General features: G+C 38.2%; 1 protein-coding gene across 1 annotated transcript in view; it reads right to left on the reverse strand.

Moving 5' to 3' along the window:
* Positions 1-11,252, reverse strand: part of ptpn2b (protein tyrosine phosphatase non-receptor type 2b) — a 31,747-nt gene extending 20,495 nt beyond the window's left edge. The window contains exons 1-5 of the mRNA XM_014143264.3: positions 11,041-11,252; positions 9,969-10,059; positions 9,642-9,742; positions 6,398-6,496; positions 4,759-4,896 (exon numbers count right to left, since the gene is read on the reverse strand). Coding sequence (XP_013998739.1) covers positions 4,759-4,896; positions 6,398-6,496; positions 9,642-9,742; positions 9,969-10,059; positions 11,041-11,097 — 486 coding nt within the window. The 5' untranslated portion in view covers positions 11,098-11,252. The remainder of the gene's footprint in view (positions 1-4,758; positions 4,897-6,397; positions 6,497-9,641; positions 9,743-9,968; positions 10,060-11,040) is intronic.
* Positions 11,253-11,411: the final 159 nt, after the last annotated feature.

Consider the following 11,411-nt stretch of genomic DNA (forward strand, 5'->3'; position numbering starts at 1 on the left):
GACTTCAAGCTTATCAACTCCCAGTCAAAACTGTTCGCTGCTCTGGCACCCCAATGGTGGAACAAGCTCCCTCACGACGCCAGGACAGCGGAGTCAATCACCACCTTCCGGAGACACCTGAAACCCCACCTCTTCAAGGAATACCTGGAATAGGATAAAGTAATCCTTCTAACCCCCCCCCCCCCCCCCCCTTAAAAGATTTAGATGCACTATTGTAAAGTGGTTGTTCCACTGGATATCATAAGGTGAATGCACCAATTTGTAAGTCGCTCTGGATAAGAGCGTCTGCTAAATGACTTAAATGTAAATGTAAACTCCCGAGATTAGGCTGGCAATACTAAAGTACCTATTTGAACATCCAATAGTCAAAGGTATATGAAATACAAATGGTATAGAGAAATAGTCCTATAATTCCTATAATAACTACAACCTAAAACTTCTTACCTGGGAATATTGGAGACTCATGTTAAAAGGAACCACCAGCTTTCATATGTTCTCATGTTCTGAGCAAGGAACTTAAACGTTAGCTTTTTTACATGGCAAATATTACACTTTTACTTTCTTCTCCAACACTTTGTTTTTGCATTATTTAAACCAAATTGAACCTGTTTCATTATTTATTTGAGACTAAATAGATTTTATTGATGTATTATATTAAGTTAAAATAAAAGTGTTCATTCAGTATTGTTGTAATTGGTATCGGCTTTTTTTGGTCCTCCAATAAATCGGTATCGGCGTTGAAAAATCATAATCGGTCGACCTCTAGTAACAGCAGAGGCATACAGTAGGCATCCTGATAAATAAGAATACACCATTTTCCCTTATATCCCAGCACATAAACCAAGAAGGCCATTTTCCCTTATATCCCAGCACATAAACCAAGAAGGCAATTTTCTTATGTTGAATTGTACTTTACATGGTGAAAAATACACATTGATTTCATTGTATATCCCATCAGGGGCAAATCTAGATCACATCCACACAGGAAGTATTATTTTAGCAGGTGACCTAAATCATACATTCGATAAGATTAACACACGTAGCAATAAAAAAGGCACATTTAGGGAGCCTCCAAAGAGGCAAAAAATGTAATCTCTACAAATAATTTATAGGACACATGGAGATTACTATTCCCAACTCCAAAATACTATTCCTTCTTTTCTCAAAAGGTAGAAAAGCTATTCAAGAATTGACAAAAAAAAAAAATTCTCCAAAAATTCACTCAACAATTTACTGGATTCAAAAAAAAGTATGATACAGTGATAACGGATCATTCTCCGTCATCGTGCTTAAAAACCAAGAGAAAATAATCTTCTGAACCCAAAATTGTATAACAACTAGGTAAACAAATGTAGACAGAGGACAGACAGAGAAAAGCCGACCCCTGATACAATTTGGGATGCCTTGAAGGTGTACATTAGGGGAATGATAATTTGGGATGCCTTGAAGGTGTACATTAGGGCAATGATAATTTGGGATGCCTTGAAGGTGTACATTAGGGGAATGATAATTTGGGATGCCTTGAAGGTGTACATTAGGGGAATGATCATTTGGGATGCCTTGAAGGTGTACATTAGGGGAATGATAATTTGGGATGCCTTGAAGGTGTACATTAGGGGAATGATAATTTGGGATGCCTTGAAGGTGTACATTAGGGGAATGATCATTTGGGATGCCTTGAAGGTGTACATTAGGGGAATGATAATTTGGGATGCCTTGAAGGTGTACATTAGGGGAATGATAATTTGGGATGCCTTGAAGGTGTACATTAGGGGAATGATAATTTCATACTCGGCAAAAAAGTTAAATCTGATTTAGAAATTTAAATGAAAGAAAATCAATATCTTAGAAAAAGCCCATAAATCTTTACAAGGTAAAGAAGTAAATATAATTTCTGAACTTAAGCAGGAATATAATCTTTTACTTTTGAAGAGAGCCAACAACTACAGGTTAAACTCAATTAAAGCTACTTAATGGAAAATAAACCTGGTAAATATCTCGCAGCTCTCACAAAATGAACACATAGTAAACCAATTGTAATTTTTTTTAAACTAAAGATACAAAAGTGGTAATTAGAAACAATGCGATTAATTAACATTTTAAAAGCTTCTATGAAAATGTATATCAATTAGAATTAAACAGTTTGACAGATCCGATAGCCTTCTTAGACTAAACAACTCCGAAGCAAATATCAACAGACAAACAAAAGCTTAAAACCGTGATCACTCAAGAAGAAATATTAGATACTGTTAAAACATTTGCATGGAGGAAATCACCAGGAATGGATGGCTTTCCCAAAGAATTCTATTCAACATTTTGGGACAAAGTAGCCCCCCTATTTACACAAATGTCAACACACGTCACACAATTCAGTACTTCCTAGTCCCATGTATCAAACTGTTATTTCAGTTAAATTGAAACCAGGAAAATCTGGAGTCCCCTTGCTGATTATAGACATAACTTCAATAAATTGTGACAAAATTATAACAAAGCTTATAAGCAATAGAATGGCAAACGTTTTACCAGACTTGTTACATATCAAACAAATGTTTCAGTTTAATACAACAAGCTAAAAAACAAGATGAAGTTTAATTAAATTATGGCTGTTGATGCCAAAAAGGTTTTTGATCGTCTTGAATAGCCTTCTGTATTCAAAACTTTGGAAGCTTTCAACTTTCCAGCTGAAATAATACATTTAATAAGACATATTGAATAAATGTCCTAAAGCAAAAATATACACAAATAATATATTATCTGGTGGAATTGCTTTAGAAAGGGGGACAAGACAGGGATGTCCTCTCTCCCCCTTCCTGTTTGCACTGGCAATTGAACTGCTTGCAGAAAGAATTACACAGGACACAAACATAACAGGTATTGATAAACATGAATTTGAACTAAACTTATTTGCAGATGATCTCCTGATATACCTGACAAATATTGAAAACTCAATGCCCCCCTTGCTAAAAATATTTTCAGAATACTCAAATCTCAGGATATAGAAAAACAGCAATCCTTTCAGTAGACCACAAAAAATATGAACTACATAGGATGCTTAATAAGTGCTGTTATAATCTCCACCCGGCACAGCCAGAAGAGGACTGGCCACCCTTCATAGCCTGGTTCCTCTCTAGGTTCCTTCCTAGGTTTTGGCCTTTCTAGGGAGTTTTTCCTAGCCACCGTGCTTCTACACCTGCATTGCTTGCTGTTTGGGGTTTTAGGCTGGGTTTCTGTACAGCACTTTGAGATATCAGCTGATGTAAGAAGGGCTTTATAAATAAATTTGATTTGACAAAAAACAATTATATGAGATAACTTTCCTCCATTACTCAACAATATGAAAGCAGATCTAACTAAATTGAATAATCTTCCCATAAATCTTACAGGTACAATAAACCTCTTTAGACTGGCTGCCAAAGTTTTGGTATTTATTTTCGGTAATACCAATTAGCCACAAAGACATTCTTTTAAAAAATTATACTCGGTCATAAAACTTTATATATGCAAATAAAATTCATAGAATAAAAAGGAAAGTTTAACATCTTCCTAAGTCTGAGGGTGGTTTTAACCTTCCAGATTGTAATTGTATGAACTCGCTACCCAAGGCTTTTACTTGCGACATATAGTTAAATGCACTAAAGAGGAACAATGGGTACATATTCAAGATGCGCATGCTCATCCCCAGAATCTTTTTCCGTGTCTATTTTCAAAAGGATAAATCTAAAAACATTAACAATTTCATAGTTAAGGACACTATAAACATATTCTACAAGAACCAATATCACTCCCTAAAAACACAACCTTATGGAACAATCATTGGATAGCTTTCCAGAATTCACAGATAAATTAGAAAATAGATTTCTTTACATGATAGAATGTAGATAGTTTCAAATATATACAACTTTAAAAAGTTACATATACCTACATTTTGATTTGAAATATGTTAGACATCAGAGCATCCTCGAAGGAATCTTATTTGAGTTAGAAAATGATGTTCATATTATAGGGAAGATATCCAAAACCTTGCAGTCTATACAGCTGACAATCTTTTAGATTTTTTTTGTGGAAACAAGACTTAAAAAGAACTGCTGTTTGGACAAGATGGAGGGAAAGTTGGAGAATAACTAACGAAATTACAGTTAACAAAAATGTACGTTAAATCCAGTATAAACTAATGAATAGAATGTATTATACAAGAGACAAAATTCATAAATTCTACAGCACAATGGCAGAGTCATGTCTTAAGTGTAAAACTAAAAATTACTCAATAATTCATACCTTCTGGGAATGCTACAAAGTCCAAAACGTTATGGATGGAGCTAGAAAGTTGGCTGTCAGAAGTATTACAACGTAAACGTACTTTTAATACATCTGTCTGCATATTTCAAGAAGTGGCATATGGGGGTATAGTGAGATACCCAATGGACTGGACAATTCTCTTCTTATCACTCATCTTGGAAAAAAGGTCTACTAAAAACTTGGACATCAATCATGGAAAATTAGTCTAGAGCCCTGCCACTAATGGAAAATATGTATTTTATCACTATATTACTTATTGTCCATGTCGCCCAGCTCTAATAGAGATGTATGGAAACAATCTCTAATGCATCATATTCACACCATTTTAAATATATGACTCATGAGCATTCTGCTACTCCAGCACCTTGATCTTGCGTCAGTTTTAAGTTGTAGATCACACTGACCTGATCCTAGATTACACTCCTGCATTACTCAGACTTCCACCATGTTAAAGAGACTCACCTTATCATTTTGCAGCTCCAGCACTCTGGTTGTGTAGTAGGACTTGACGTCTTCTGAAACCAGCGTTATCAGGAAATGTGTATCTCTAAACGACATCGCATGCTCGTTCTGCGTTGGCCAATACTGAGCACACTTTTCCTGTCAGGCGGGAAATACAGAAGACAGTCAGTCAGTCAGCCAGCCAGTCAGCCAGTCAGCCAGTCAGCCGGCCAGTCAGTCAGCCAGTCAGTCAGTCAGCCAGTCAGTCAGCCAGTCAGCCAGCCAGCCAGCCAGCCAGCCAGCCAGCCAGCCAGCCAGCCAGCCAGCCAGCCAGCCAGCCACCTTAGTTGAACAGTGAAGTCATGACACAAAAGAGAAGTGTTTCCAGTCTGAATAAGCACTATAAGTCCCATGTTTTATTATTATTATCAAAGTATGTGTAGCCCAGCATTCTACTTAATGCAGTGACAGTCCCTATAAAGACTAAAGCTACAAGGTTTCACTACATTTGATTTGCTACAAGTCCTTCTAAAATATGGACAACCGGGTTATGTAATGTCATGCTATTAAAAGGCATCTGTCGGCCGTAACAAGACTGAATAGAACCTCATGACACCAATATTCCCCCCCCTGGCTCCTCCCCTTCCAGGAAGAAGGGAAACTAAACTCATGACCCAACACCTACTGCTGCTACTCTGACACGAGAGGACGTGAAGGGGAGGTCGGCTCAAGTCGAATCTGAGGCATAAAAGCCTGTGGTTGGGGAACTGTCAGGTCCCCTCTCACAGACCTACAGTAGTACAGACCTAACTGTCATCTCAACACCTCCCACCACCAGACCAGGAATTCACTCTCTAAACCACACAGAGTAGGAGGAAATACCACTCCACAGAAAGTGGCTTTCACTCTCCCCACCTTACCAAAAATAGTGTGATCTGTGTACCACATGTAGGCAATACTAGAAGATAGTAGTTATGTACTCACGGATCCCTTCTCTATGACTCTGTTCATCATTATAACAGCCTTCTCTACTCACGGATCCCTTCTCTATGACTCTGTTCATCATTATAACAGCCTTCTCTACTCACGGATCCCTTCTCTATGACTCTGTTCATCATTATAACAGCCTTCTCTACTCACGGATCCCTTCTCTATGACTCTGTTCATCATTATAACAGCCTTCTCTACTCACTGATCCCTTCTCTATGACTCTGTTCATCATTATAACAGCCTTCTCTACTCACGGATCCCTTCTCTATGACTCTGTTCATCATTATAACAGCCTTCTCTACTCACGGATCCCTTCTCTATGACTCTGTTCATCATTATAACAGCCTTCTCTACTCACGGATCCCTTCTCTATGACTCTGTTCATCATTATAACAGCCTTCTCTACTCACGGATCCCTTCTCTATGACTCTGTTCATCATTATAACAGCCTTCTCTACTCACGGATCCCTTCTCTATGACTCTGTTCATCATTATAACAGCCTTCTCTACTCACTGATCCCTTCTCTATGACTCTGTTCATCATTATAACAGCCTTCTCTACTCACGGATCCCTTCTCTATGACTCTGTTCATCATTATAACAGCCTTCTCTACTCACGGATCCCTTCTCTATGACTCTGTTCATCATTATAACAGCCTTCTCTACTCACGGATCCCTTCTCTATGACTCTGTTCAGCATGATGACAGCCTTGGTATTCTGTTCCCAGATCATCAACCAGAAGTGACCACAGGTGTTCCTCAGAGGACCCTGTGGATGACGCACAGACACAGACAGAAACCCATTAGCTAACCAAGATTACGCATTGGGAAATGTATGTGCATTTGGGGGTCAGTCAAGTATTAAATAATACAAGATATCAACAGATCTATTTGTAACTTTTCAGGCTTAGAAACATCATTCATAACTCCTCTCCTTCCAGTTCTCTGCTGCTAATGACTGGACCGAACTACAAAAATCTCTGAAACATTTATCTCCCTCACCAGCTTTAAGCACCAGCTGTCAAAGCAGCTCACAGATCACTGCACCTGTACATAGCCCATCTATAAATAGCCAAAACAATTACCTCATCCCCTACTGTATGTATTTATTTTGCTCCCTTGCACCCCAGTATCTCTACTTTGCACATTCACCTACTGCACATCTACCATTCCAGTGTTTAATTGCTATATTGTAATTACTTCGCCACCATGGACTTTTTATTGCCTTTACCTCCCTTATCTCACCTCATTTGCTCACATTGTATATAGACTTGTTTTTGTACTGTATTATTGACTGTTTGTTTGTTTTACTCCATGTGTAACTCTGTGTTGTTGTATGTTGTCGAACTGCTTTGTTTTATCTTGGCCAGGTCGCAATTGTAAATGAGAACTTGTTCTCAACTTGCCTACCTGGTTAAATAAAGGACTTGTTCTCAACTAGCCTAACCTGGTTAAATAAAGGACTTGTTCTCAACTAGCCTACCTGGTTAAATAAAGGACTTGTTCTCAACTAGCCTAACCTGGTTAAATAAAGGACTTGTTCTCAACTAGCCTACCTGGTTAAATAAAGGACTTGTTCTCAACTAGCCTACCTGGTTAAATAAAGGACTTGTTCTCAACTAGCCTACCTGGTTAAATAAAGGTAAAATAAATAAATAAAATAAATGTAATATCCCACCACCAGGTCAGAGTGCAAACAGATTGTTTTAGTCAATGTGGTAACATTTAGTTCCTCCCCTCAAAGCCTTCATCCATTTCCTGTTTTCCAGTCATTGCTCTGTATCATCATCACTGTGGCTGTGGTTAAACAGATCTACCATAACAACCTGTATCATCATCACTGTGGCTGTTGTTAAACAGATCTACCATAACAACCAGTAACAACACCCCTGTGGTTAACCAAAACCGTCATAACAACATCACTGTGGCTAAACAGAACTTTCATAACCTGTGTTCTGTGATTTACTCACTGTTAATCAAGTGTTAGTTCTGTTAATCAGTGTTTTGTTAACGAAGGGTTCTGTTATTTAAGGGTTCTATTTTTCAAGTGTTCTATTAATCAATTGTTAGTTCGGTTAAGTGTTCTGTTAATCGTTAGTTTGGTTAATCAAGTGTTCTGAGAACCAAGTGTTCTGTTAATCGTTAGTTTGGTTAATCAAGTGTTCTGAGAACCAAGTGTTCTGAGAACCAAGTGTTCTGTTAATCGTTAGTTTGGTTAATCAAGTGTTCTGAGAACCAAGTGTTCTGTTAATCGTTAGTTTGGTTAATCAAGTGTTCTGAGAACCAAGTGTTCTGTTAATCGTTAGTTTGGTTAATCAAGTGTTCTGAGAACCAAGTGTTCTGTTAATCGTTAGTTTGGTTAATCAAGTGTTCTGAGAACCAAGTGTTCTGTTAATCGTTAGTTTGGTTAATCAAGTGTTCTGAGAACCAAGTGTTCTGAGAACCAAGTGTTCTGTTAATCGTTACATTGGATAATCAAGTATTCTGTTAATCAAGTGTTCGTTCTGAAATTCTTCGGGACCGGTGTCCCTTCCATGGGACAGTTGAGCTAACATATGCTAATCACATTAGCCTGAGGTTGTAAGTAACAAGAACATTTCCCAGGACATAGACATATCTGATATTGGCAGAAAGCTTAAATTCGTGTTAATCTAACTGCACTGTCCAATGTACAGTAGCTATTACAGTGAAAGAATACCATGCTATTGTTTGAGGAGAGTGTACCATTTGGAACATGAAAAGTTATTAATATACAAATTAGGCACATTTGGGCACTCTTGACACAAACTTTTGAACAGAAATGCAATGGTTCATTGGATCAGTCTAAAACTTTGCACATACACTGATGCCATTTAGTGGCCAAAATCTAAATTGCAGCTGGGCTGGTATAATACACTATGGCCTTTCTCTTGCATTTCAAACATGATGGAACAATACAAATACAAAAGAACGGTTAATTTTTTTCTTTGTATTATCTTCTACCAGCTCTATTGTGTTATATTCTACTACAATCATTTCACATTTCCACAAACTTCAAAGTGTTTCCTTTCAAATAGTACCAAGAATATGCATATCCTTGATTCAGGGCCTGAACTACAGGCAGTTAGATTTGGGTCATTTTAGGGGAAAATTGAAAAAAATGGGCTTGTTCTGTTAATCAAGTAATCTGAGAATCAAGTGTTAGTGCTGTTCATCAAGTGTTCGTTGTGTTCACCAAGTGTTAGTGCTGTTCATCAAGTGTTAGTGCTGTTCATCAAGTGTTAGTGCTGTTCATCAAGTGTTAGTGCTGTTCATCAAGTGTTCGTTGTGTTCACCAAGTGTTAGTGCTGTTCATCAAGTGTTAGTGCTGTTCATCAAGTGTTAGTGCTGTTCATCAAGTGTTAGTGCTGTTCATCAAGTGTTAGTGCTGTTCACCAAGTGTTAGTGCTGTTCATCAAGTGTTAGTGCTGTTCATCAAGTGTTAGTGCTGTTCACCAAGTGTTAGTGCTGTTCATCAAGTGTTCGTTGTGTTCATCAAGTGTTCGTTGTGTTCATCAAGTGTTCGTTGTGTTCATCAAGTGTTAGTGCTGTTCATCAAGTGTTAGTGCTGTTCATCAAGTGTTAGTGCTGTTCATCAAGTGTTAGTGCTGTTCATCAAGTGTTAGTGCTGTTCATCAAGTGTTAGTGCTGTTCATCAAGTGTTAGTGCTGTTCATCAAGTGTTAGTGCTGTTCATCAAGTGTTCGTTGTGTTCACCAAGTGTTAGTGCTGTTCACCAAGTGTTAGTGCTGTTCATCAAGAACTGATATAGAAGTCAGACGTAGTTGGAAAGAAACAATACAAAGAGGAAAACATACTAGAGGGCTGTAGATGGGTGCAATAAAAACAAAATAGACAAAAACTGAACGGACAACAATAAGAAAATGGACAAGTCACCTGAGTTAAAATGTAGCTCCTCTGGGCCTCCTCCATGACCACCAGGCTGGCGTTGATGTAGTCGTTCTCTGTGTTCTCCAGTTTAACTCTGCTGTGATCAACTACACAGACAACCACAGAGGAGAGAAGTAATATATGAACAACATATCCAAGTGAAAGACAAGTTCATGTACGTATTGTATTGCTGCAAAATGAATTGCCTCATTGAGGACAAAGTTCTCTGAATCTGACGTTGGTATCATACTGCAAATCAATGTGGTACAGTTCAAGACAACAACAACAAAACCTTTTAAAGAACAAGATATAAAGGAGTATGAAGTCACTTACATGGACTGACATCTCTGTATCTGTTCCGGTTGCGATTTTCTGGATATTTAGCAACTTTTAAAGGGCATTCATGGGACTGATTCCGTATTTCCTGCAAACAAACGGTTTAGTCATCACAGACTAATAGACTATGAATTGTTCCTCTATAGGCCTACTGTACCATGAGGTTTTCTTTAGACACACAAGGTCAGGCTACTTTAGATATTCACAGAATCAGACCATGTTTAGCTACTGTAGATCCTCCGGTCACACTTGCTGATAGGATGGACGATGCTGTGGGAACTCAATGGATCCTTATGTATTACTGGTAGGATAATGGTTTAGGTTTGGGGGACTATTTTTAGTAGTTTATGAATAGTGGATGTCTGAAGAGCAGGAACTGATCGGGAATAATCTCATCCCTAAAAATGACCATGACATAAAGGCAGGTTTCATCAGCACAACTGACTGGTCAAGGAGGGGAAACAAACTTACGGAGAAAGGCAGTTCATCATCTTTAAGAGTGTCGTTAAAAAGATTAAACACAGCGGATTGCTATCAAATCATGATAACACAATTTGCCACACTAGGCAGCAACCAATGGATGTTTAAAATGGTTAAAACCGTTGACCAACAAATGCAGGAAATAGTTGTAATCTGCGATTCCCCACATAAACACTTGTGCTAACTAGTTGGAACCACCAGCAAGGGTCTGAAGCTGTTGACAAACGATGTGTTTGTAGCTGTCAATCTAATCTTACTATGGATAAGAGAACAACCGTCAGCCAAATAGCTAGCTAGCTAGATAAACCTCTTAGCGAGGGATATCGTTAGTAACCGCATGCATGCACACGCTAAAAACTCCAGATTGCTGACACTCGGCTTTGGAGTCTTGCTGAGTATTGTTGTGCGACATCACCGAAAAGAGATGTCTAAAGACAGTAAAGTAAAAAGCAACAAGAGAACTAAGCAATAAACATCCGTGCGTATTTCTACAAATAGCTGCTATTTGCGTGCGTAAATAGCAGCTGACACTGGTGCTGCTAGCTGCATCAGCTAAGCTAACAGACAGGCTAACAGCTAGCTAACTTACTATGTATAAGTTCTGCCACCGGCCCTCTGAATCCATGTCCTCAAAGTCCTGGTCCATTTTTAAAGTGTTATTTTATCAATATGGATGATAACTAGAAATGATTTAAGTCATTACTTGTTTTAAAACAAAACCATTCGACAAAAAAAAAAAAAAAAAACGATACAGACTTTGTCAGTGTAGTTGACGTCTAATACGGGCGTGATGTGCGCATGCGCCAAAAGGGTCCTTCGGTATCGTTTTCCCTACTTACCACAGCCACAAAGTCATAAATTCTGCCCATTTCTACAATTTCTCCTTTTAAACTGTGATTTTAAATCTAGCCTTAACCAAACTGCTAACATTAAGCCTAACCTTAAATTAAGACCGAAAAT

This window comes from Salmo salar, chromosome 14 (assembly GCF_965601325.2).
Source record: "Salmo salar chromosome 14, fSalSal1, whole genome shotgun sequence".
Classification (NCBI taxonomy): Eukaryota; Metazoa; Chordata; class Actinopteri; order Salmoniformes; family Salmonidae; genus Salmo; species Salmo salar.